The sequence below is a fragment of the Condylura cristata genome, unplaced genomic scaffold, assembly GCF_000260355.1.
Source record: "Condylura cristata isolate star-nosed mole 26May11 unplaced genomic scaffold, ConCri1.0 scaffold00007, whole genome shotgun sequence".
Classification (NCBI taxonomy): Eukaryota; Metazoa; Chordata; class Mammalia; order Eulipotyphla; family Talpidae; genus Condylura; species Condylura cristata.
The window spans coordinates 937,756-938,337 of NW_004567108.1; the positions used below are offsets into that span (position 1 = coordinate 937,756).

At 72.2% G+C, this 582-nt stretch overlaps 1 protein-coding gene across 1 annotated transcript in view; it reads left to right on the forward strand.

The window, feature by feature from the left end:
• The window catches only part of ICE1 (interactor of little elongation complex ELL subunit 1), a 16,522-nt gene that overhangs the window by 7,458 nt on the left and 8,482 nt on the right, over positions 1 to 582 (forward strand). The window contains exons 9-10 of the mRNA XM_012721736.1: positions 163 to 249; positions 381 to 575. Of these exons, the coding sequence (XP_012577190.1) occupies positions 163 to 249; positions 381 to 575 (282 nt within the window). The remainder of the gene's footprint in view (positions 1 to 162; positions 250 to 380; positions 576 to 582) is intronic.

Sequence of the window (582 nt, forward strand, 5' to 3'; positions counted from 1 at the left end):
TGTCCAGCCGGAGCACTGCTGGCCGCCCGTCGCACCTGCTCGTCACGGCAGCCACTGAATGTCAGGCCACGCCTGAGCGCCAGCCGCTCACCCCGGCTCATGGGCGCGTTTGGGTGTGGAGACCAGGCCAGCAACACGCCACCGCTTTGCTCTGCCTCACAGGAAAAGTGAAGCTGCTCCTGAAGGAACTCTGGCTCTGTGTGAACGCGACACACAGACTCCCCGGTGAAGGCAGCAGGTGTGTCCCAGGTGAGCGGAGCCCCCCGGCGTCTGTGCCTGACTGCGCGAGCACCTGGCCGGGCCGCCCGCCGGGCCCCGCTGGACCGGGCCAGCCCCCCGCGCCTCCGAGCGGCGTTCTCAGGGCTGCCTTTCCCCCACAGAAGCCCCTGCCAGAGAGCGCGCGGGCCCGCACGCGCCCGGGGAGCAGGCCGTCCGCACGCCGGCAGAAGGCTGCCCGCACAGCCCCGCGGACGTGCAGACATGCCTGGCCGAGCTGTCCATGGAGATCGAGGGCCACTTCTCCGCCTGTGGGGACGCGGAGCCGGAGACGCCGCGCCGCCACCAGCCCGTCCCGCGTGCCGG